The sequence below is a fragment of the Staurois parvus genome, unplaced genomic scaffold, assembly GCF_062004578.1.
Source record: "Staurois parvus isolate SC_StPar_1 unplaced genomic scaffold, SC_StPar_1.0 ptg000165l, whole genome shotgun sequence".
In the NCBI taxonomy this organism is placed as follows: domain Eukaryota; kingdom Metazoa; phylum Chordata; class Amphibia; order Anura; family Ranidae; genus Staurois; species Staurois parvus.
Genome location: NW_028317961.1, coordinates 15,807,343 through 15,830,728, shown reverse-complemented (window position 1 = coordinate 15,830,728; position 23,386 = coordinate 15,807,343). Strand labels below are relative to the sequence as shown.

Here is a 23,386-nt window from a genome sequence, read left to right as displayed (position 1 = left end):
GATAGAGGGCGATTGACGTCGGGTGACGGAGCAAGTAACGGAGTGGGTGATGGAGCGGGGGCTGGGGCAGGCAGAACCGCCGTATCTTTATCACGGTTTTCCCAGGCCACCAAATGGCGACGCTGCATATGCTGCCGCAACGCTGTAGTCCCAACATGGGCCCCCTGGCCTCGCTTGACTTTCTGGCCACATAGTCGACATACGGCTACGTTTACTTCCTCGGGCGGCTTGACGAAAAATTGACACACCGCCGAGTAGGAAACTTTGCCCCCGATACTCCTCACTGGCTGACTGCTACTTCCTCCGTGCACACCGGCACCACTACTGGCCGTGGTGGTAGGCTGCAGTGGAGCTGGTGCTCTACTCCGTGGCCGTTTGCCTCCACTGACACTGCTGCGACCCTGCTGCCTCCTGGGCAACCCACCGACTGTTTTGCTCGCTGCCAAGCTGCCACCCTCTTCTCCTGATGATGCGGATGCAATAGCCTGATGACGACGAGGCTGCCAAGTGCGATCAGCCTCATCATCATCAATTAGGGTCTCCGCCTCACTACTAGCCCCCTCGGCTGCGTGTGGGTCAGGAGACAGACCTGTCTCTAGACCGGCTACCGAGCCACTCTCCTCGCCACTACTTCTTCGCCTGGCTGCTGGAGAGGCGGATGTCTCCCCCCATTCCTGACCGCCCTCTGTTAGCTCTTCCTCACTGTACAGTGGGGCTGAGCCCACAGCATGCGATACTTCGCTTGGTGAGGGAACACCAAAGGACAGGGGCAGGTCGAGGACACGTGATTTCAGTGGGCTTGCTCCCGGGCCATGCCAACTAACGGTTGTGTCTGACGTACCCACCGACCGTTGGCTGTAGGTGTCAGAGGTGACCTGGGAAGAGGAAGGCGACCGAGCCAACCAATCGATGACGGCAGGGTTGTCGGTGGAGACACGACCGCTGGATGACACCGGGAGCAATGGCCTCTGGCTGCGACTAGTGCTGCCTCGACCCCTTCCTCTGCTGCCACGTCTGCTCGCTCCTAAAACATTGCCTCCTCTGCCACTCCTCTGCATGTTGTCTGACATACTCTTTAATTCAACGATTATGTGTCCCTGAGTAACAATTCTGTGTCCCTGAGTAACAATTCTGTGTCTGTCCCTGAGTAACAATTCTGTGTCCCTCAGTAACAATTCTGTGTCCCTCAGTAACAATTCTGTGTCCCTCAGTAACAATTCTGTGTCCCTGAGTAACAATTCTGTGTCCCTCAGTAACAATTCTGTGTCCCTCAGTAACAATTCTGTGTCCCTGAGTAACAATTCTGTGTCCCTCAGTAACAATTCTGTGTCCCTCAGTAACAATTCTGTGTCCCTGAGTAACAATTCTGTGTCCCTCAGTAACAATTCTGTGTCTGTCCCTGAGTAACAATTCTGTGTCTGTCCCTGAGTAACAATTCTGTGTCCCTCAGTAACAATTCTGTGTCCCTCAGTAACAATTCTGTGTCCCTGAGTAACAATTCTGTGTCCCTGAGTAACAATTCTGTGTCCCTCAGTAACAATTCTGTGTCCCTCAGTAACAATTCTGTGTCTGTCCCTGAGTAACAATTCTGTGTCTGTCCCTGAGTAACAATTCTGTGTACCTCAGTAACAATTCTGTGTCCCTCAGTAACAATTCTGTGTCCCTGAGTAACAATTCTGTGTCTGTCCCTGAGTAACAATTCTGTGTCTGTCCCTGAGTAACAATTCTGTGTCCCTCAGTAACAATTCTGTGTCCCTCAGTAACAATTCTGTGTCCCTGAGTAACAATTCTGTGTCCCTCAGTAACAATTCTGTGTCCCTCAGTAACAATTCTGTGTCCCTGAGTAACAATTCTGTGTCCTTCAGTAACAATTCTGTGTCTGTCCCTGAGTAACAATTCTGTGTCCCTCAGTAACAATTCTGTGTCCCTCAGTAACAATTCTGTGTCCCTGAGTAACAATTCTGTGTCCCTGAGTAACAATTCTGTGTCCTTCAGTAACAATTCTGTGTCCCTCAGTAACAATTCTGTGTCTGTCCCTGAGTAACAATTCTGTGTCTGTCCCTGAGTAACAATTCTGTGTCCCTCAGTAACAATTCTGTGTCCCTCAGTAACAATTCTGTGTCTGTCCCTGAGTAACAATTCTGTGTCCCTCAGTAACAATTCTGTGTCCCTGAGTAACAATTCTGTGTCCCTCAGTAACAATTCTGTGTCCCTGAGTAACAATTCTGTGTCTGTCCCTGAGTAACAATTCTGTGTCTGTCCCTGAGTAACAATTCTGTGTCCCTCAGTAACAATTCTGTGTCCCTCAGTAACAATTCTGTGTCCCTGAGTAACAATTCTGTGTCCCTCAGTAACAATTCTGTGTCCCTCAGTAACAATTCTGTGTCCCTGAGTAACAATTCTGTGTCCTTCAGTAACAATTCTGTGTCTGTCCCTGAGTAACAATTCTGTGTCCCTCAGTAACAATTCTGTGTCCCTCAGTAACAATTCTGTGTCCCTGAGTAACAATTCTGTGTCCCTGAGTAACAATTCTGTGTCCCTCAGTAACAATTCTGTGTCTGTCCCTGAGTAACAATTCTGTGTCTGTCCCTGAGTAACAATTCTGTGTCCCTCAGTAACAATTCTGTGTCCCTCAGTAACAATTCTGTGTCTGTCCCTGAGTAACAGTTCTGTGTTCCTCAGTAACAATTCTGTGTCCCTCAGTAACAATTCTGTGTCCCTGAGTAACAATTCTGTGTCCCTCAGTAACAATTCTGTGTCCCTCAGTAACAATTCTGTGTCCCTGAGTAACAATTTTGTGTCCCTCAGTAACAATTCTGTGTCCCTCAGTAACAATTCTGTGTCTGTCCCTGAGTAACAATTCTGTGTCTGTCCCTGAGTAACAATTCTGTGTCCCTCAGTAACAATTCTGTGTCCCTGAGTAACAATTCTGTGTCTGTCCCTGAGTAACAATTCTGTGTCCCTCAGTAACAATTCTGTGTCCCTGAGTAACAATTCTGTGTCCCTCAGTAACAATTCTGTGTCCCTGAGTAACAATTCTGTGTCTGTCCCTGAGTAACAATTCTGTGTCTGTCCCTGAGTAACAATTCTGTGTCCCTCAGTAACAATTCTGTGTCCCTCAGTAACAATTCTGTGTCCCTGAGTAACAATTCTGTGTCCCTCAGTAACAATTCTGTGTCCCTCAGTAACAATTCTGTGTCCCTGAGTAACAATTCTGTGTCCTTCAGTAACAATTCTGTGTCTGTCCCTGAGTAACAATTCTGTGTCCCTCAGTAACAATTCTGTGTCCCTCAGTAACAATTCTGTGTCCCTGAGTAACAATTCTGTGTCCTTGAGTAACAATTCTGTGTCCCTCAGTAACAATTCTGTGTCCCTCAGTAACAATTCTGTGTCTGTCTCTGAGTAACAATTCTGTGTCTGTCCCTGAGTAACAATTCTGTGTCCCTCAGTAACAATTCTGTGTCCCTCAGTAACAATTCTGTGTCTGTCCCTGAGTAACAATTCTGTGTCCCTCAGTAACAATTCTGTGTCCCTCAGTAACAATTCTGTGTCCCTGAGTAACAATTCTGTGTCCCTCAGTAACAATTCTGTGTCCCTGAGTAACAATTTTGTGTCCCTGAGTAACAATTCTGTGTCCCTCAGTAACAATTCTGTGTCTGTCCCTGAGTAACAATTCTGTGTCTGTCCCTGAGTAACAATTCTGTGTCCCTCAGTAACAATTCTGTGTCCCTGAGTAACAATTCTGTGTCCCTGAGTAACAATTCTGTGTCACTCAGTAACAATTCTGTGTCTGTCCCTGAGTAACAATTCTGTGTCTGTCCCTGAGTAACAATTCTGTGTCCCTCAGTAACAATTCTGTGTCCCTCAGTAACAATTCTGTGTCCCTCAGTAACAATTCTGTGTCTGTCCCTGAGTAACAATTCTGTGTCCCTCAGTAACAATTCTGTGTCCCTCAGTAACAATTCTGTGTCCCTCAGTAACAATTCTGTGTCTCTCAGTAACAATTCTGTGTCCCTCAGTAACAATTCTGTGTCCCTCAGTAACAATTCTGTGTCTGTCCCTGAGTAACAATTCTGTGTCTGTCCCTGAGTAACAATTCTGTGTCCCTAAGTAACGTTTCTGTGGCCCTAAGTAACGGTTCTGTGTCCCTGAGTAACAATTCTGTGTCTGTCCCTGAGTAACAATTCTGTGTCTGTCCCTGAGTAACAATTCTGTGTCTGTCCCTGAGTAACAATTCTGTGTCCCTCAGTAACAATTCTGTGTCCCTCAGTAACAATTCTGTGTCTGTCCCTGAGTAACAATTCTGTGTCCCTAAGTAACGTTTCTGTGGCCCTAAGTAACGGTTCTGTGTCCCTCAGTAACAATTCTGTGTCCCTCAGTAACAATTCTGTGTCTGTCCCTGAGTAACAATTCTGTGTCCCTAAGTAATGTTTCTGTGGCCCTAAGTAACGGTTCTGTGGCCCTAAGTAACGGTTCTGTGGCCCTCAGTAACAATTCTGTGTCCCTCAGTAACAATTCTGTGTCTGTCCCTAAGTAACAATTCTGTGACCCTAAGTAACGTTTCTGTGGCCCTAAGTAACGATTCTGTGGCCCTAAGTAACGGTTCTGTGGCCCTCAGTAACAATTCTGTGTCCCTCAGTAACAATTCTGTGTCCCTAAGTAACGTTTCTGTGTCCCTAACTCTCTCCCTCAATACAGCCAGGTCTGCCTCTGTTGAATGACTGGAGGCAAATGGAGAATTCTAAAATGGCCGCCATTTATAGCTCGACCATTACACAGTGCTGGCTGTCTGGCTGCTGATTGGCTAATGCGATCACATGTCATGAATGAATGCATTATGGGTCAGCACGCCTTGTCTGCGCGCCTTCCCAGACATCCCCGCTCCGTCGCCGCACATGTCCATTTTAGGAAAAATTTCGATTCGCGCATCCGAAGTATGCTAATTTTCGGATTCGTCGCGAATCGAAATTTTCCTAATATTCGAAACAAATTCCACTTCGCCTAGTTCGATTCGCTCATCTCTAGTGATCATGCCCTCAATAATCTCACCTCACCCAAGTATAACTCCCAGGGTTTGGTAGGAATGAAATGTACCACTGGAACAGAGGCGTCCCTAGGGTAGGTGTCACCCGGTGTGGTAACACTTGGTGACACCCCCTCCGATGATCCCCGCAGAATGGATCGGATCTGCGGATTGATAGTCGGCATGCAACCTATAAGGGGTGACACCGGACCCGCTCCAAGAAAAGGTAAGTTGTAAAGAAAGTCGATGATCGTCGGCTTGCTTTACAACTTTCCTTTTTGTAGAGTGGGTCCGGTGTCACCCCGTGCGGTCAGTGTCAACCAGTGCGGACTGCACCCCCCGCACCTGCCTCGGGACGCCACTGCACTGGAAGACTGGCCAATGTCCTCCTCCCTCTTCGCACTAGCACCCCAAAACTTTTCTTCAACCTTGTATTCTTCCTTTGCTTGCTGGGATGGAGTCAGTTGTGAAGGGATCCTGCAGGTCCTGGGACATCAGGAAGTCCTCCTCTTGCTTCTGTTGCTTTGTCTCCAGTCCCTGGTCTATTATATCATGAAGTGGTGTACCCACAGCTCCAGCAGTGCGCCCTATTCTGCATCCCTACCAGCCACCAGCAAATTTAACCAATGTGATGTGAAAGAGATGTAATGTTCCTGCCCATGCTTGCTGGCCCACATGTCTGTGTTCATGTGGACCATGCCGCTGACTGTGTGGTCCAAGGACAAGAAGCCATAGCCTTACACATTCTGGTAGAGAGCATGGATGGTCTGCTCAGTGAGTAAATAGTGGCAGGTTACCTGCCACTGTGGTGCAACAAAGGCCACAAAGTTGTGGAAGGAGACACACTGTAAAACCAGCAGTTTTGTCAAGCTGGCAATGAAATGTTGGGCATAGGAGTAATTGAATATTTTTTCTTTCACCACAGCAGCTGAGGAAGAGACACCTGCCTGGGCAAGGATGCAGCTGGAGACAGCTGGGTAGGGTTAAAGGACTTGAAGTGAACTTCATCCCTACTCCTGGCCCTAATTTGCCTGTCCCCAAGCTGACCCTCTTCTTCAATTGATGTGCCATAACATAAGCCTGTCAAACACCTTATCAGACTTCCACCTCTAAATCCTGAGACCACAGATGTTTCGGCTGATGCAGATAGAGATTCTTATGGAGAGGAGTGGGGTGGAGTGTGGGAGTTTTGCAGCTGGCCATTATTATTAAGGTGCTGCTCCCACTGAGTTTTGTGATGCACATTCTCCTCATGCCATGTCTTCATTCCCACCCTCCTCAATAATTGGCAGTAAGCTGAACTTGCAGAAATGGCAATTGCTGCTTTCTACCTGTTGTCCCCTTTCTCAATGCTCCTTGACTCTCTTCTTCAACATTAGATAAATTTCATTTCTGGGCATTCTCCAGCAGGAGGTTAGTGATGGTGTGCAGAACTAATTCAGTAAATACCTCAATGCCAGGGCTAGCTTTAAAGAAGGAACTGAGAAAGGCTGCTGGGAACCCTGACATTTATAGAAAGGGGGCTGGCACATCAGTTGGCCCTTCTAAGCCACCTGACCACAGTTCAAAGGTCAGAAAGTGCATGATTGGTAACTGGTTGCTATGGAGGCAAAAGATCATACTAGTTCGCTGTTTTCCCAAACTGTGAATGACTTGAGTTCAGATCAAACACATTGTTGACCCGAACCCAAAGTTTTCTCCTAAATACAGTAGGCTAGGTAGTCTAAATCATTGATGGAAATTCAGTACAAAACGCATTAAATTATATCTATTTGTATATAGAGATACTTACAGAAAACAGCCTATTATCAGCATTTAAGTGCCTGCTGTGTGTTAATGCATTAAAGCAACAGATCATGTACTGGTTTCCATCTCTTAACTGCACAAGTGGGGCCATGGCAATGATAAATACAAAGTGCCTCCCTTTTTTTAACCCAAAGGGCATTTTACCCCAGAGCTGTATGTCATATGCATACCACAATCCTAAAGAAGGAGCGTAATTTAGATATACAAGAGATGTCATTAGAGAATTAGCATGTTTTATTACTTGAAATCAACACAGTCTTCACTACTAAAACAAAATCTAACTAAATATGGGCTACCATAAAAACGTTTTAGGTGTGGTTTGTGCATTGTTGAAATAGGTATGACATTAATATAAAACACAATGAAGAATAATATATTTAATGACATTCATAATTTATATTTGTTGAATTTTAATGAAAGCATTCTATCAATAAAACTGTCTAATGAGCAACAGACATACTTTAATACTGAGCAATGCAGCGGTAAAGGCCTGTGAATTATACTCTTCTGTCCTTCACAGCCACTTTATCTGTCCAGTTCTAGCTACTTGTAAGTGCACAGATCTAGGAATTCAATTACATTTGTTGCACCCTCCTGGATAGGTACTAGGAGTAGATAGATTAAGTTCTGGCTCACTGTATTCAGTGGAGCTGCACTTTTTGTGTTAGGTAAACATGCTGCAGATTTAATTGCTCTCTCCAGAGCTACCTAGATAGTTCTGGAACATAGGTGTGGAGTAATGTAACTGGGCAGCATGAATATTTATACTGTCCCAGCCAATCCTATTGGGCCCTGCATAAGTAGCTGCTTGGAAATGGTTATAAATAGTCTGAGATCTAAAGTCTTCCTATCCTGGAGAGGAGTCCAGCCTAAAGGGTCTGCTGCCCTCTGCTCAGTCCTCCATCTGCTTCCTGTTCGTGAGGCCTGAGCTGGAAGCTGGCTGAAGGACTGTCTATTGATGGATATGGTCTGGGATCACAGGTGTCTGGTGGACAATGGAAGGAGGCATCCATTTGTATGAAGACATTATTATTATTATTATACAGGGTTTATATAGCGCCAACAGTTTGCTCAGCGCTTTAAGACATTTGTGAGTACAGACTATGTGAAAGATCCTAGACACTGTGTGTTGCTGCTACCCCTCTGATGCTTAAGAGTCAGCTGGGAGTGCAGGAAAAGGGGATACCACCGAGCTTAGTCCATCTTTTGCTGTGTTAAAGGGACTCTGCTCAAGTTGCTTAGAGAAAGAAGTGTTTGCCTTTGTCTGCCTCAACTAAGATAAGTCTATTATTGGCCCCTACAAGGACTGTGCTTGAAGTGTTTCAGAAGATATTAGTATCCTCGACGCATACATAGTTTTTTTTGGAGCATCCCATTCATCCCCAATCCCTATCTAAATTATTCCTAAAAATAGAAATACAGAAAAGGAACACCCCTGGACTGTTTACTGGGCCAAAGAGTGACTGTATTCATATGCCTGGCTGTGGGGCAGAATACAGGAAAAGACCCAGGGACCTATCTAACTGCTGGCTCCTACAAGGGTACCGCTACACATTTCACTGTTCCAAGAGAAGATTTGCTATCTGAGAACTTTGCAACTCAATATGTTTTTTTTTAATACCGGTAAAATATTTGTTGAGTTTGGGAATATTCAACATAAGAACTCATGAATATGCCAGGTGGGACCAATGTTTTATATCTAACTAACGTAATAATGCTTCCAGGCCTTTAGTATATTTTTCTACCATGTGCTACTTGTGTATAAAAGAAGGTGACAATGTTATGCTTCATAATACATAGAACACTAATACTATATGGCTGTTAGTTTCAAAGTAAAAATAGATGATGAAAGGATAGAAAGAAAAGCAGACTTCAGCAAATATAATGCATTAAAAAAGTTGTGCAATCTGATCTTTTCTGAATGAGGGTTTTCAGGAATGAACTGTTTCCTAGTACTAGAAAAGATGTATATAAGATCATTGCCTCCAGGGTTGAAATTATGTTTGCATTGTGGAAGAAATATTAATATCAGTAGTGTGTCTACAATAGACTGATTGCAATGCTCAGGCATAGACGCACCCTTTTTAGCTGGAACCGCAGAATTCTCAGGAACTGCCATATGCCTGCCTGGGATTCTGAACTGTTATTTGCGTCTTGCCCTAGATATTTCTCATAAATGTCAGTCTATTTAATTTCTTTAAATATGCTTGATAAATGAATCTATAAAAGCTGTCCGTATCTGGTGCATTTTTTTTTTTTGGTGTACAGGGAAAAAATCTGATAAATGTTCATTCTTTGTGTAATTGCTGAGTATTGTAGCAGGCAAGTTAGGCAAAAAGGAATAAACCTCCTGAAGTAACTCTACTTTCACCACTAGCAGTTGGTTCTATGATCATACTCTACAAAACATGTTACTAAAACATTGCAAGCTCACTATACATCTACTGCATGTTTAAAGCTGAATTCTAGGCAGATACAAAGGCAAAATGTAAAGTATACTGTATGTGAACCCTCACCTTGTAAAATAACCCATTTGGTTTGAAATAGAAATGAAAGGCAAACATTTGTGTATAACTATAAAAGCATTATAAATACCCATTTTCCCCTTTTATATAGGTGATCACATTCCCTGTGAATGTGAATGGTTGTTTGGGCGGTGGGGTATGTGAGCACAAGTCTGATCATTGGAGGAGAGCAAGCTGAGTTCCTAGCACAGCTAGAAAACTGACCATGCCGTGCTCTCATGCCTAGTGTAGTCAATTTTGATTAAGAAAGCAGAGGAACTGTCAGGAACACTAGGTATTTCACAGAAAGGAAGCAATACAAAGAGAACAGGAGACTTTTTCATACAATTACATGGTACAGCAGGCACATATCAGGAATTTGAAATGTTGGGAATACATATTCTTTAATGCAGCTCTGCCATTGTGAATACATTATCAAATGTATTTTTACAAAATGCAAGTGGTATAGGTTTTGACCTTGTATCCAGGGGCGGACTGACCATTTGGAAACTTGGGCACTGCCCGAGGGCCCGGGGTCAGTACGGGGCCCCATGAGATGCCCCTGGTACCTTTTTCATAGGCTTTTTTGAGTTTGGGCAAGGACACAGGGGCCCCATGATCCCCTATTGCCCGGGGGGCCCCATGAGTTGTCAGTCCGCCTCTGCTTGTATCAGCCTCTTGTAGTCCATGTACACCAGGGCTGGAGTGTGAGAGGAAGAGTCTGTACAACAAGCTAATCAGTTTATGTGCTGACAAAGGACATGCTGATAGGATGAGAAAGCAGAGTGACAGAGAGATAAGCTCATCATTGTGTTTTTCTCCTTTCACTGTCCAGTAACAGGCTGAAGCCAGTTCAGGACGACCTGGGCTCAGAGGAAGTGGGTTGAATTATGCTGTCTAATAGAGGACATCTAGCCGTCAAAAAAAAGTACTGCAGGAAATTTCTGCAATACAAATGAATATTTTATATAGTTGAATATTGTTATTTTATCTATTAGTGTACCATTCATTTTGATCTTCTTATTTTTTGGCAGGAGTTTGACCTTAAAGTGTATCTCTAGCAAAAGCTTTTATTTCATTTATCTTATTTTCTTGTTTTTTTTGTTTTTTTCTTAATAGCAAAGAGGCGATTGAAATCAGTTTAGTTTCTATTTTTATCTGAGATTTCAATAGGATAATTTCTCCACATTTCTTTCCTAGTGAAAACATTGTTACAGGACAGGGATTTAGGGGAAATCTCCATAGGGGCACAGACATTTTTAAAAACTTGGCAGGAGCTCTAGCATTCTCCTACTCTACTACTGTAGATAAGGGGTATTTTTTTTTTTAATTGCTGTCTATGAGCTTCATTCACTAAAGCATATCGCACACGGTATGTAGGTGTCCAGACCCATTTTCTCTAAATATTGCTAGATATTACTATTTGCCACAAAACATTCAAAACGCTCCATAGATACAACATGAAAAGGCAATAAAATCAGTTCACAAAAGGAAATAAATAATTAAATGCATGTGGTAATTATGTAGTGGTCCAGGCATCCAGTATTTAAGAAATTTAAAAAATATATTAGTCAATTTGGAAACGTTTCTACCTTTTTAGATCATTTCTTTCAACAGTAATACATAGACACCTAAATATGGAAATATGGAAATCGTTTGGGTTGATTTAGTTTAAGTATAACTAAAGGAAACAGTTTTTTAGTTGTCAGGTTTTTATTGCTGTCTGTTCCCATAGGGAGATAAACCCTTTCTATTTGCCCTGTTTACCATTATCATAGAAGTGAAAGTAAAAGAAAATACCAAATTTTGGGTTTTTCCCAGAACAATAATAGAGGGGAAATTTGCCAATGGGGACACTGGTTCTGGTAACCTGAGGGTCCCCAAGGGATTCCTTTAACCGCTTCCATGCCACCCTATAGCAGAAATACTGCTACAGTGCACAAAATCACGTGTATATACATGGTTTTGCAGTTCCGGGCCCTACCTGCACCACCATTCATGGCCTTGGCTGTCAATCACCGGATCCCGGCCAGTGATTCCCCGCAAGCACCCGGTGATCTTTGAGTATCACAGACAGGGGAGAGACCTGTGTATAAACAACACAGATCTCTCCCCTGTCAGCTCCTGCACACTGCTTTGTATGGCTCTGCATAACAGAGCCTTACAAAGCAGTGTGCTTACAGTGAAACACACACACAGGCCACATAGTAAAACAGCACAAAGCACACAGTTAACCCTTTGATCGCCCCACATGTTAACCCCTTCCTGCCCAGTGCCATTAGTACAGTGTCAGTGCTTTTTATTAGCACTGATCACTCTATTGGTGTCATTGGTGATGTCAGTGACACCAAGTCAGTTCCCCCCAGTGTCAGAATGCCCGCCGCAGTCCCGCAGGCCCGCTATAAGTCGCTGATTGCCACCATTACTAGTGAAAAAAAAAATTCCAGTGTATATACCACCTTTTGTAGACGCTATAACTTTCACGTGAACCAATTAATTTTAGATGTGTGATATTTTTTTTTTAACAAAGACGTAGCAGAATATATTTTGGCCTAAATTTATGATAATATTTTTTTTTTTTTACTGGATATGTTTTATAGCAAAAAAGTCAAAAATATTGTTTTGTTTTTTTAAATTGTCTAATTGTTTTGTTTGTAACGCAAAAAAATACAAAACGCACAGGTGATCAAATACAACCAAAAGAAAGCTCTATTTGTGGGAAAAAAGGACATACATTTCATTTGGGTTCAGCACTGCATGAATGCGCAATTGTCAGTTAAAGTAACCCGGCTCCATATCGCAAAAAATTGCCTGATCAGGAAGGGGGGTAAATCCTCTGAAGGGCAAGTAATTAACAAAGGAGCTTGCATTCCTTTTGTTAGTAGAAGCAGCTCCTGCTCCTTTTTTTAACATTTATTAGAATGGTGCAAGTATTTTTCTTGCATCACTCTTTGGTAATTCCTCCCTTTGACTTTATTTACTGCTCTCTATGGCCCTAATGATTTGAGCCCTGACCCTGACTTTCTGAGACTTTGTTACCAGGGCAAGAAGTGAAGGTAAATCTCTAAGAAGGATGCTTTAAGAAATGCGGTAGAATACCGCTTAGTTTCAGGACCGAATCTAGCCTATCTGATCTGGGAGTGCAGTAAAAAAAGTCAGGGAGCAGAATGTCAACACTGTGTGTGAGGCACGGACAGTCTGTCACAGGGTCACAACCTGGGAATTTCTAGTACTGACACTGTACTAATGACACTAGGCAGGAAGGAGTTAATATCTGGGGCGATCAAAGGCTGTGTGCTGTGTACTGTGTTTTACAACATGTGCTGTGTGTGTTTTATTTGGAAAACATGCTGCTGTGTAGAGAAATACACAGCAGCATGTCGTTGTTGGCAGGAGAGAGACCTGTGCAGGGGTGTATTTACCACAAGGCAAACAAGGCATTTGCCTAGGGCAGCATTTTTCAGAGGGGGCAGCACAGCCCCTTGGAAGAAGGGAAAGAAGAAGGGACACACATGGCATGGGGACCTGGTGGGTTCTGAGAGATGCTGTGGGTTTCATGACGGTGTATGCACAGCCCGATTCTCATTCCTGGAGATGTCTGGAGCTGTGAAGGTGAGTGTCTCTCTCTCTCTTGCCATCGGGGAAGGTGGCTGGTGTATGGGGGGAGGTAATGGAAGGCTCGGGTGGAGGGCAGGGGTGCTCTTGGTAAATGTCAGGCTCTTTCTGCGAGGAGGGGGGCACTAATTTTTGTGTTGCCTAGGGCAGCACAAAACCTAAATACACCACTGGACCTGTGTTGTTTACACACAGGTCTCTCCCCTGTCAGTGTTACTCTGCAATTGCCGGGTGCCGTCGGAGAATCTCCTGCAAGGACCTGGTGATTGACATCCATAGCCACCAAAGGCTACAGGGCAGCGGGCAACTGGTTAAATAGAAGTGATCAGTTATCCGTTCTGCTGTGTCTGTGACAGGCTGCACAGGGAATGTAGAGCTGGAGCTGCATGTTCTGATCGCTCTGACATCCCCTGCCTCCTTGGATCAGAGTGGGAGGGAGGAGGAGGGTGTTTCACATGCATGCTCTGCTCGTGTAGTGTGATCACTGCAGGGGCAGAAAGCAGGTGTGAGTTGTCTTTGTATGAAAAACTGCTACATTCTTATTGGGGGCAGTTCTGTGCTAGTTTCTACTTTGCTCTAAAATAGAAACTGGAGCAGGTGGCACAGATAGAAACAGGTCTATCTGCACATCTAATGAATGGTAAGCTGCAATATAATACACTTTTGTTTTAATTCTTTTTTTAATTATTATTATACTACAGGATATATATAGCACCAACAGTTTGCTCAGTGCTTTATTAGCTGAAGGCAGGACAGTCTTCCTTGAAGAGATAGGTTTTCAGAGATTACCTAAAAGTGGGCAAAGTAGGTAATAGTCGGATAGATTGGGGTAGAGAGTTCCAGAGGATGGGGGAGGCACTGGAGAAGTCCTGGAGACGAGCATGGGAGGAGGAGACAAGGAAGCTAGAGAGCAGGAGGTCGTGGGAGGAATGTTCAGGACGGTTTGGGATGATATTTGGAGACAAGATTGGTGATGTAATTTGGGGCAGAGTGTCATTGTTAACGTTTTGAATTTTATTTGTTGGGCAATGGGAAGCCAGTGGAGGCATTGGCAGAGAGGGGTGGCAGATACAGAACGGTTAGTAAGGTGGATGAGTCTGGCAGCAGCATTCACGATAAACTGAAGAGGGGATAGCCTGCGATTAGGTAGGCCAATGAGGAGGGAGTTACAATAGTCAAGGTGAGAGATAACAAAGCAGTAAATAAGTTGCTTAGTGGTTTCAGAGGTTAAGAACGGGTGTATCTTGGAGATATTGCAGAGGTGAAGTCTACAAGATTTGGACAGTGATTGGATTTGGGGCTGAAAGGACAGATGGGAGTCCAGTATTACACCTAATACCCTGGCATGAGGGGAGGGACTGATGGTTGTATTATTGATCTTGATGGAGAAGTCAGGGGAGGGGGCATGGGCTGGAGGGAAGAGTTATTACCGCTTTAACAGCACAAGAAAATACTTCTGGTGGCTAATCTACAAATTTTTACATTTAAAGTGTATATTACCCCCCCAAAAAATGTGATCCTATTAGTGGTGCTCCACAAGGGCCAGCAAGGCCTTCTCTGATGACCTAAACAGTACCTAAACTATCAGAATCACCAACTAATGTTTTGATATATTTTTTCCCAAAATTATTTCCAATAGTCTATTATCTTCATTTCAGCAGTTTTCTTGGTGTTGCTGCTTCCAATAGTGTATGTTTATATTAGAGCTTTTATCTAATCATATTTCAGCCATGATAGCCATCATGTGTTGCCAGGGTGAAAAAACTGCCTTGAGGCCTTCAGAATAAAAAGTGCAGACACTTGTAGCTCACAGTAAATGGCAATGAAACTGTAGCTTAACACCCCAGACACATCGGGTGCTACTTGGCATGCGATTTGCATGCCATGCAACTTGCAAATCGTATGTCATGCAACTTGAAAATCGTGTGCCAAGGCGTACCCTATTGTTCGCAATTAGAGCGGTCATATCGGTGGGGTTCCAATTTGGAGCCACACCGATTTCTAAAGTAGTACATGTACACATACTAGTTTTGGTGCGATGTGCATAGACATCTGTGCCCGATGTCTTGCAAATTGCACCTGAAATCTCGCCCCGACTTTGATATTGTGTGACTTCATTGTTGGGCTTGATGTGACCTGGGAGTTAACCAATCAGATTTTGTGTTGGCGACACTGAGGCCATCTAGCAGGTGTGCAATCACGTCTGCGTCCTTTTCTATTTTTCTGGACCTAATTTTGACAGATCAGAGGTAGCCTGATGTAAATGGACACAGCAGACCGCTGTGTGTCCCTGCTTCTGTAGCCTGCTGGGATATGTGAAGGTTTTGTATAAATAAATAAAAGCTGATCATTGTAATCACCCTGTTAGTGGTAAACTGATACATATGCAAGAGAGTTTGTTCTTGAAAAGCAACAGACTTACTGGGTAGAACACCAGATGAAAACAGAAGAATGAAAGTCTAAAATAAACCCAATGCAGCCATCACATCTAAGAATTGGTAATCTGCAATATATTAAATGTTTATTTTTGGATTAATACCACTTTATGTAATTTTACTGACTTCTATGTAATCTGCTTTTTCCATGTTCCTGTTTTTACTGTGCTGAATTTTTAAGGTTACAGCACAAAACAATACAAAAAATATGGATTAATTCAGGTAGGACACCACTGAAGGCCAAGGTGCGCAATGCACAGCCTGCCACTGAATCCTATAACTTGTATGGGTCTGAGCTTACATTTTGTTTAATGTAAATCAAACCTGATTGTGTTTGCCTTTGTCAATTTTTCATAAATATCTTGTGATCCTATCAATTCCCCTTTTTATTTTTCATTATGATCACACCAAGTAGATCTGTACTGGCATGGTCAATTTGCATCTCACTGCTTCCCCTGCTGAGATACAGGATGGCTTTCCTGTATCTGACGTGGTCAGATTAGCTGTCATTCACAGCACACCTTATGGCAAGGGTGCTCTATCCTGTGACCCTCGGAGTCCACTGATGTGGTCCTCCACCTCAAACTGAATGCAGGAGTTTTGGTGAGCTTTCAGAAAGTGCACCACATCTGCAAGATATAATGGAAGTCTATGGCATAGCACAGCTAACCCACAGGAAAGCCACAGGTGCACTGTGTTGCACCAGTGGTGGCGCTTGCTCATCAAAAGGTTGTACACACGATCAGAAAATCTTACAAAAATGCTGCATTCGAAGCAACCGTATGATAAGCTGATCATTAGTACACAGCTCTGAAATGATCTGATGAGAAAAACACGAAAAATATTCCCGTACGATACCAGACCATACAATTGTGTTTAATTAGTACAGTTTTTATCTGAAAATACAATAGAAATACAATATAATACATTACATCACTTCCATAATTCTATTCTGTCGTACAAGAATTTTCCTACGTTGAGTAACGTCTTCATTTTCGATATGGAGACTAGCATGCAAAAAATAAAAAAGGATCAATCATTCATCCAATATTCTTATCGTGTGTACAGGCTTCATGGAATGCAGATAGAGAACTTACTTCCCCCATGTATGATGTCATAACAACTGCCACTTTAGTAAGCACCTGTCTTTTGCTGTGTGCGAGCATCAGGAAGGCTGTGTGGTCACATATAGGACATAGAATTAGTAGAAAAAGGTTCTATTTCATTAAAATACATGCAGTTATGGTATAAAGCAGGGTTATCCAAACCTTCTAAACAAAGGGCCGGTTTACTGTCCTTCAAACTTTAGGGGGGCTGAACTATGACCAGTGGGAGAAGAAAATGTCTTGGCATCAGTGGGATTAAAAAATGCCCCATCATTGGTATTAGGGGAGTAATAGTGCCCCATCATTGGTATCAATGGGAGAAATAGTGCCCCATCATTAGTATCAATGGGAGGAATAGTGTCCCATAATAGGTATCAACAGGAGAAATAGTGCCCCATAATTGGTATCAACAGGAGAAATAGTGCCCCATCTTTAGTATCAATGGGGGGAATAGTGCCCCATCATTGGTATTAGGGGAGTAACAGTGTCCCATCATTGGTATCAACAGGAGAAATAGTGCCACATAATTGGTATCAATGGGAGAAATAGTGCCCCATCATTAGTATCAATGAAAGGAATAGTGCCCCATCTTTAGTATCAATGGGGGGAATAGTGCCCCATCATTGGTATTAAGGGGAGTAACAGTGTCCCATCATTGGTATCAATGGGAGAAATAGTGCCCCATCATTGGTATCAATGAAAGGAATAGTGTCCCATAATTGGTATCAACAGGAGAAATAGTGCCCCATCTTTAGTATCAATGGGGGGAATAGTGCCCCATCATTGGTATTAGGGGAGTAACAGTGTCCCATCATTGGTATCAAAGGGAGAAATAGTGCCACATAATTGGTATCAATGGGAGAAATAGTGCCCCATCATTAGTATCAATGAAAGGAATAGTGCCCCATCTTTAGTATCAATGGGGGGAATAGTGCCCCATCATTGGTATTAAGGGGAGTAACAGTGTCCCATCATTGGTATCAATGGGAGAAATAGTGCCCCATCATTGGTATCAATGATAGGAATAGTGTCCCATAATTGGTATCAACAGGAGAAATAGTGCCCCAACATTAGTATCAATGAGGGGAATAGTGCCCCATTATTGGTATTAGGGGGAGTAACAGTGTCCCATCATTGGAATCAATGGGAGAAATTGTGCCCCATCATTGGTATCAATGATAGGAATAGTGTTCCATAATTGGTATCAACAGGAGAAATAGTGCCCCATCATTAGTATCAATGAGGGGAATAGTGCCCCATTATTGGTATTAGGGGGAGTAATAGTGCCCCATCATTGGTATCAATGGTAAAAATAGTGCCCCATCGTTAGTATCAATGGGAGGAATAGTGCCCCATAATTGGTATCAATGAGAGAAATAGTGCCCCATCATTAGTATCGATGGTGGGAATAGTGGCCCATCATTGGTTTCAATTGGAAAAATAGTGCCCCATTGCCGATGTCAGTGGGAGAAACTATGCCACGCTATTGCTTGCGAGGGCCAGATAAACGCACGCAAAAAGGGCTCCATCTGGCCCCCGGGCTGCAGTTTGGCAACTACTGGTATAAAGTGGACGCTTCCAGTAGTATGTGCTGGGGTTCTAAATTGTTCACATACAGTATACTTTAAAGGTGAACTCCAGGCTGATTTGAACGTACACCAATTAATGCAGTTATATGCATTCACACTTTTGCACACATGTAGGTAATACACTTGCTTATGAATGGATTCTAACACCATGGAAATGCAGGCCGTACTAATTCCCTCCCCGAATACCACTATGTAACTTAATAAAGAAAGACACACACTATAACTGGCATAAAATTGGCCGTGGCGCTTTTATTGGTATAAATTGAAAATGAAATAAATAATAATAAATAACTCATATCATATCATTTACTCAAATGTAATAAAAGAAACTTAAATAATCAAGAATAGCTCAGTCATTAAGGAATCAAGCGTCAATTAAATAGCATAAAACAGCAAGTCTCCCTTTATTAAAGGATGACAAACCACATAAAGTGCCAGCGACTAGGGGAAAGGGAGGGTGGGGAGCTCGTTGGACGACGCCGACCAACTGGCAAACTGCCTCAGGAGACCGCTGTTTATTAATAAATATTCCCTAGGGATCCAGAACTTTCTAAAAGGTCAAGTGGGGCACTGCTTTCCCACCCAAACTACCTATGACTTTCATAAAGGGCCATACACCTCTTAAAGCGTCACCTGCGGTAAATAAAAATACAGTTTAAAATTATTAAATATCAAGAGGGAGCGACAGGCGCATGCCCATGAAAGTGGACATTAATTGTTTGCCCACTTTTAACCATACTAATTGCCATGGCCATACTAATTCCTTCCCCGAATACCACTATGTAACTTAACCATTTCAATACCGGGCAATTTTACCCCTTCCTGCCCAGGCCATTTTTCAGGTTTCAGCACTCTCACACTTTGAATGACAATTGCACAGTCATACAACATTGTACCCAAACTAAAATGTTATCATTTTCTTCACACAGCTAGAGCTTTCTTTTGGTGGTATTTAATCACCGCTGGGGTTTTTATTTTTTGCTAAATTAACAAAAAAAAACAAAAATTTTGAAAGAAAAAACACGTTTTTCTTTGTTTCTGTTATAAAAGTTTACAAATAAATAATTGTTCTTCATAAATGTAGGCCAAGATGTATTCTACTACAGGTCTTTGGTGAAAATAACCCAAATTAGGATGTATTTTTTAGTTTGTAGGAAAGTTATAGAGTTCACAAACTATGGGATAGATCTGAATATTGATCAGTCCTGAAGTACTGACAGCCAATCTAATTTCTTGAGGTCCAAGAATGTCAAAATAGTACAGATATCCCCCAAATGACCCATTTTTGCAGAGTAGAATTACTTTGCTATAAGCAAGCATTTACCTGAATGAAATCGATTCATTCAGGTTTTTTTTTTTTTTTTGTGCTTATCTGTGATTTGACCACAGCTAATCACATGACATGTGCATGTGACCTGCTGTGACCATTCACAGCTAGGCACTAGTACACAATGGATGGCATGAATGAAGCCATCCATTGTATACAACTGTCATGTGACCTGCTGTGATTGGTCACAGCAGGTCACATGGTACCGGCAACGGAGGCCGGTACTCAGATCTGTCATCGGCCGTGTCCGAGGTACACGGCCGGTGACAGATCGCGCCGCTGGCGGCTCTGCAACCACGCGAACTGCGCATGTGCGGGAGCACGCCAAATGGCGTGCACCCGGAAAGCTGAAGCATTTTTGCAGCCGCCAAACGGCTATAGGCCAAGCGGCTAATGATTGATAAAGAAAGACACAGACACTATAATTGGCATACAATTGGCCGCTGAACTTTTATTGGTATGAATTGAAAATTAAATAAATAATAATAAATAACTCATATAATTTATTCAAATGTAATAAAATAAACTTAAATGATCAAGAATAGCTCAGTCATTAAGGACTCAAGCGTCAATTAAATAGCATAAAACAACAAGCCCCACAAGCCGGGCTTTAAAGACCGACCTACCCCAAAAGCGCAGCCAATTTAATGCAATTTTGCAAACCTAAGTTAAATATATCTAGGCCAATGTCTGATAAATGAATCTGATCAGATCCATAAAAACCAATAAAACCTCCTTCCAGATCTACATGGCGGTAAGAACAACCATTAATTAGCGGCATGAATTTTTCCATAGCCCTGTTTATCCTTTTCCTAACTTTTTCTAAAGGTTTAAATTGAGGACATACCAGCCACAGCAGGCGTGGAATAACCTCAGAAAAAATAATAGTTGTATTCGGGAATGGTAATTTCAAACGGTGCATATCTCTCTTCATCAACAACTCCAGTGTTTTTACCTTACCTATATCATTTCCCCCCAGATGAAATATTAAGATATCCGGATTAGGCCAAATATTAAACAACCTACAAAGATGAAAGAATAAGTTAGCCCACTGTAGGCCTCTCTCACCTTTCCAGTAAACTTGAAAACATGAAGGATCCATGGACATATTTGTGGAATAGCAACGTTGAGCAGCTCTTTTCTTTGCTAAAAAAACAAAAGAGTGTCCAATGATCCAAACGCATCTTTTAGTACCTAGAATTCAAACAGAAAGATCAGGTCGAATGTATAACTGAAAACAGCTAGAGTCCCATCTAGCAAGTTTCTTAATAATGAGAGAAAGAAAAGAAAATTCCTGATAAATTGCCACCATCCCTATACAACTGGATAAAGATGCAGGAAAACCCCTTAGACTAAATGGGACTTTGAAGGCATCATACATAAAATTGAAATTGTGACATCTTTATTTTATCACACTTTCCATAAAATTTATGGCATAACACACCATATTACAAAACAATCACGATATACATAATATCATATCACCATAAAAGGATGTCATGCAATTGTTAAACAATGGTACTGATTAGTTACAGAGATGATTCTGCAAACATCCGACACGTTTCAGAATAATATAACTCCTTCCTCAGGGATAGCAGGCACTCTGCGTAAGGGTGATATAGTCTGTCAGACTGAAAATACAATTATTTATTACATACTGTATACAACCAAATAAAGTGTCTACATGGTTCCAAATGTATAGGTATACTCACAATATGAGAAGATCAAAATGTGTATGAGTTTTCAATCGTATTAAAAAAAGACTCCAAAATCTCAGCACCTCCCGACCAGGGCACCTGCGAGCACTGGGCACCTAAGGATCCCATCAAGATGGAACACAGGGCCCACCCAGATCACTACAAAAAAAGGATTTACATAATAATAAATAATATATATGATATTATGTATAACGTGATTGTTTTGTAATATGGTGTGTTATGCCATACATTTTATGGAAATTTTGATAAAATAAAGATGTCACAATTTCAATTTTATGTATGATACCTTCAAAGTCCCATTTAGTCTAGGGCAGTGGTCGGCAAGCCGCGGCTCGCGAGCCACATGCGGCTCTTTACACGCTTTAATGCGGCTCTTGTGTGCCGGGCGCCCGCTCCCCTTCCTCCTCTCGGGCGGCAGGGACTCTGTAGCGTGATCCAAAAAAAAAACAGCCAGGGCAGCGCGTTCAAATGCAATGATTGGCCAGTCTCGCTGCCACTCACATCCTGATAGCCAGTGATTGGCTGTCAGGATGTGTGTAGGCGGGGCAGCGTGACGAACGTGAGAGGAGCTAGGCTCCTCTCACAGTCCACCCTGAAGACCGGAACGGCGCGGGAACACGGCGAGAGGAACGCGCGGAGCAAAGGTAAGTGAATTGACACAGGGGGGACTTGGCTTACTACTTGCTACTTACTTACTACTACTATATGAGGGATGAATTAATATGGGGGATGAATTACTATGGGGGATGAATTACTATAGGGGGGATGAATTACTATATGGGGGATGAATTACTATAGGGGGGATGAATTACTATAGGGGGGATGAATTACTATGGGTTATGAATTACTATATGGGGGATGAATTACTATATGCGGGATGAATTACTATGGGGGATGAATTACTATATGGGGGATTAATTACTATATGGGGGATGAATTACTATGGGGGATGAATTACTATAAAAACTTATTGAAACTAAAAACAGTGTACCATCCTATGTATTTTCAGTTTTAAAAATGTGGCTCTCAAAATAAATTTCAATCGTGGTTTTGGCGAGATTTGGCTCAGTTGAAAAAAAAGGTTGCCCACCACTGGTCTAGGGGGTTTTCCTATATCTTTATCAAGTTTTTTAATAATGGTATCACCCAGGCCCATTCTTGCAACCTCAGTAGCTGCACCTATCCTAAATGAATGGGGGATACATCCTATCAGTATCCTATCCTATCCTAAATGAATGGGGGATACATTTATAGTGACTTAACCCTGCTTGAAAAAGATATTTCTTAAAGATGGAAACAAAATTGATGTCTTGTAAGGGGAGAATAATTAGCATGAATGAAAAAAGGACCAGAACCAACTGACCTTAAATATAGATACTGCCGAACAGCAATTAAAGGACAAATAATTGGATTGCCACAATTATGTAAGCTAATCCAACATCCTATACCAGTTTGGTCTGTTTTTGATTTGGAAATAAATATATGGACTCCATTATCTGATATCTGATAATAAAACTTGTTCAAAATTAAGGCCTCCGTTAATAAATTTATTTTTAAAATTACGAGGCAAAAACTTTGAATGTGTGTAGAGCACCAAAGAAAACTAGGACAAAGGCGACCTTAAATAAAATCTATTCGAAATCAGAAAAACAAACAGAAGAAGTAGCAAGGCAGATATTTTCTAAGTTTTGAATAGAGATAGGTCTTCTATTATCTGAGCACATATGACAATTTCTATGACGCTTGAGAGCCTGCTGAACCATAAAGTAACTGGTACAAGGGGGCTGATTGTTAATCTTCAAGAAAAAAGAAACACCCTCCAACATTTTCTTGATATGACTATAAGAATACTCTAGCTGCATAAGGTCACATAAAACTGCAGATTCATTAGGAGCATCAAAAGCAAAACCAAATTCCGAGCTGAAATCCTTCCATTTTTCCATGCGACCGTATAATTGGTCCATGTATTGTTTGCTAATGAATTCTTAACAGAATCAATCATGACTGTCAAATCAATTTACATAGGTGTTCTGGGCATGCAATTTCTTCTCTGTCTGCTTTGGGCAACAGCTGACGAAATCTTGACATCAGAAATGGAGAATATGCAATTTTATTCTCTTTTCCTTCAATGTATTTTGCTTTTACCCATATATTAAGTTGTAAGCATAACAAAACTAGATGTCTAAGGAACTTTATAACATAAATAGATTTTGATGAAAGGCAGTTTATTGCATAAAGCACTCCTTTATTATTCGACTGTATT

The 23,386-nt window shown here is 42.2% G+C and overlaps 1 protein-coding gene across 6 annotated transcripts in view; it reads right to left on the bottom strand.

Moving 5' to 3' along the window:
* LOC149462921 (uncharacterized) overlaps positions 1-23,386 on the bottom strand; it is a 383,187-nt gene that overhangs the window by 226,359 nt on the left and 133,442 nt on the right. For 5 of the 6 annotated variants that reach the window (XR_016312557.1, XM_089676272.1, XM_089676270.1 and 2 more), the window contains one exon: positions 20,474-20,599. Coding sequence is in view for 5 of the 6 variants with exons in the window: in XM_089676272.1 (XP_089532398.1) it covers positions 20,474-20,599 (126 nt within the window). In the remaining variant the exon portion in view is untranslated. Of the gene's footprint in view, positions 1-20,027; positions 20,600-23,386 lie in introns of those variants that run through there. The other variant, XM_089676268.1, reaches the window with a different exon arrangement.